Raw genomic sequence first — 2,691 nt, 5'->3', positions numbered from 1 at the left:
ACTCTGGGTCTCTGTAACGTGCTTTTATATCTTGTTGAGTGTGGAAGGAGCTGTATAAACAATTCGTTGAATCTGTTCTCAATTTATTTACATACATTATAAAAATATCTCTGAATCTACAGACAAAACCAACAAGGAGCTCGCTCTTCATTCAGAATTTTGTGGCTCTTAAAAGAGCCGTTGTTTGCTGAAGCCTCTCCCGGACTCTCATTTCTTAACGGGTTTCTCGGTCTTCTTTGGCAGAAGAACGGCCTGGATGTTGGGCAGCACGCCTCCCTGAGCGATGGTAACTCCGCCGAGCAGCTTGTTGAGCTCTTCGTCGTTGCGGACAGCCAGCTGCAGGTGACGGGGGATGATCCTGGTCTTCTTGTTGTCGCGGGCAGCGTTGCCAGCCAGCTCGAGGATCTCAGCGGTCAGGTACTCCAGCACTGCGGCCAAGTACACGGGAGCTCCGGCACCGACACGCTCCGCGTAGTTTCCTTTCCGCAGCAGCCTGTGGACACGACCCACTGGGAACTGCAGCCCAGCGCGGGATGAGCGAGTCTTAGCCTTAGCTCTGGCTTTGCCGGCACCTTTACCACCGCGTCCCGACATCTCACCCTATATTAGAATAGTGTTGGTTACTATCGATAAAAAAATGAGACGCAGGCGCAGACCGGGTTTATGTAGCCGCACCGCTGCTCACTCATTGGTCAGATGGAGCGTTAGTATTATCGCCCAATCAGAAACGAGAGGGCCTTTCCTTTCTGTACAGAGTTCGATTTTCAAAATAAAACGTATTGCATAAAACCCACCTTCAATCCATTATTATTAGAAACATTTTTTTACACTAATGATAATAATAGAATGGTTGAAACGTTTTGTTTTTTCTTTGAATGGACCTGTGATAAATATTTATTTCTGAATAATATTTACTCTGTAGATGAAACGTGCCGTGTAAGAGTGTGAAAAACAGAAATCATCACTTTGAACCAGCGGCATGTTTGGGACCTTTCACACGTCTGAAGACTGAGCAGAGGAAAAAAAGGCTCCACACATTTTCTGAACGAACCAACGTTTTTTTTTTCTTTTATTATTATTAAAATGAACACGGTGACGTTTAGTGAAATGCTGTTTCCCTTCAGTTTCATCTCCAGTACAAAGGTCCAGGACATGGTTAGCCTAGCTTAGCACAAAGACTGGGAGCAGGGGGAAACTGTTAGCCTAGCTCCATCAAAATAGAAAATAAAAACATGTCTCCACCTTCCATCTTCCAAAAAGTTTGTATGATTCTCCTTTTCAGCTTTCGATCCAACAACACGTGCACTAACGAAGTTGGAGAAAGTAACGCAGACACGCGCCTGACGTTACAACAGGAAGTCACAGGTGAAATATTTCTGATTGTGTCGATCTGAACAGATTTTCACAATAAATGCAGAGAACGCAAACACTGTTCACACCGACCTGCAGCTGCAGTTCTTCTAATGTCCAGCAGATGCTGCTGTGATCAAACTGTGTGGTTCCTACACAATAAGAGTACTCTTATGATCGCTGAGGGGAGGCTTTCACAATAAGAGACCTGTTTGATTGATGTTTGCACACAATTACAAATAACACAAACAAACTGTATATGAAAGTAAACAAAAGTACAACAGAATAATGTTAATAATCAAAAATGAAATGTCTTTCAGGATAAGTTTAACATATTATTGACAATTTGATGATTTCTTGTCATTAAATTGATTTTACAGTTGCAGTTGTTCTTCCTGACAGTTCTGATCCGCAGGAACCTTCAGCTGATCAGAGACCTGTGGGACAATGTGCCCTGATGTTGCTCTACGGTCGTCAGCTGATCCAGGTGAGGAGCTCCGCCCTGTTTCTCAGGTGTGTTACTGAGTCCTCACACCTGAGCGGACAGAGTTGTTTATACCTGTGCGTCCTTCCTGAGGCAGCAGGTGTGTCAGTCACTGCTACATCACAGTTTAGAGGAGGGCGTTGCCTGGGCGGCTTCGTGCTGCTCTTCTTCCTCTCTGTGTGCGCTCCGACCGTTCATCACCGCCCCTCGCTCCGCCCGCAGCTCCGTCCCAGCATCCTTGGCAAGCGGGGACACCGGGCCCGGCTGTCCTCTTCCCGCCGAGCCGGGGAGGAGGCCTCGGTTGGAGGAGGAGGGCCAGGGCGGGGGCTGCAGCCTGGAAGCGACGCAGCGTGCGCTGGGGCTGATGGAGGACAGCGTCTGCAGGCTGCCGCTCAGGAAGGACGAGGTGTTGGAGCCTTGATGGCCGCGGTAGTTGTAGCAGCCCTGACGCTTCCTCTTCCAGCGACAGTGCAGGATCCGGATGAAGGCCTGAGGACAGAAAACTGGTAAGTCCCCAGTAAGACCGGGACACGTCGGACACGGACCAGTATCAGCAGCATCAGTGGTACCTGTTTGAACTCGCGGCTGTAGCAGGGGTAGATGATGGGGTTCAGGCAGCTGTTGAAGTATCCCAACCAGAAAATGACTTTGAAGTAGGTTTCAGGAGGACGGAGGCTGCTGTTGAATGAGCCTGAAGACAGACAGAAAGACAGACAGACAGACAGACAGACAGACAGACAGACAAACAGACAGACAGACAAACAGACGAGCCATTCAGTTTTATTCATAAAGCATCATATCATAACAGAAAGGTACTTTCATACAGAGCAGGTTCAGACCCGGGGGTGTGTGTGTGT

General features: G+C 48.0%; 2 protein-coding genes across 2 annotated transcripts in view; both read right to left on the bottom strand.

The window, feature by feature from the left end:
- The window catches only part of LOC121190319 (alpha-1A adrenergic receptor-like), a 13,749-nt gene that overhangs the window by 5,140 nt on the left and 5,918 nt on the right, over window positions 1–2,691 (bottom strand). Inside the window, exons 4-5 of the mRNA XM_041050947.1 lie at window positions 2,404–2,525; window positions 2,065–2,323 (exon numbers count right to left, since the gene is read on the bottom strand). Coding sequence (XP_040906881.1) covers window positions 2,065–2,323; window positions 2,404–2,525 — 381 coding nt within the window. The remainder of the gene's footprint in view (window positions 1–2,064; window positions 2,324–2,403; window positions 2,526–2,691) is intronic.
- Window positions 7–613, bottom strand: LOC121190991 (histone H2A-like). The gene has a single exon (XM_041052035.1). The coding sequence runs from the start codon at window positions 592–594 to the stop codon at window positions 208–210; it is 387 nt and encodes a 128-aa protein (XP_040907969.1). The 5' UTR covers window positions 595–613; the 3' UTR covers window positions 7–207.

The sequence above is a fragment of the Toxotes jaculatrix genome, chromosome 12 (genome assembly GCF_017976425.1).
Source record: "Toxotes jaculatrix isolate fToxJac2 chromosome 12, fToxJac2.pri, whole genome shotgun sequence".
In the NCBI taxonomy this organism is placed as follows: Eukaryota; Metazoa; Chordata; class Actinopteri; family Toxotidae; genus Toxotes; species Toxotes jaculatrix.
Note: the sequence above shows the minus strand (reverse complement) of the source record. Positions and strands in the feature narration are given on the sequence as shown.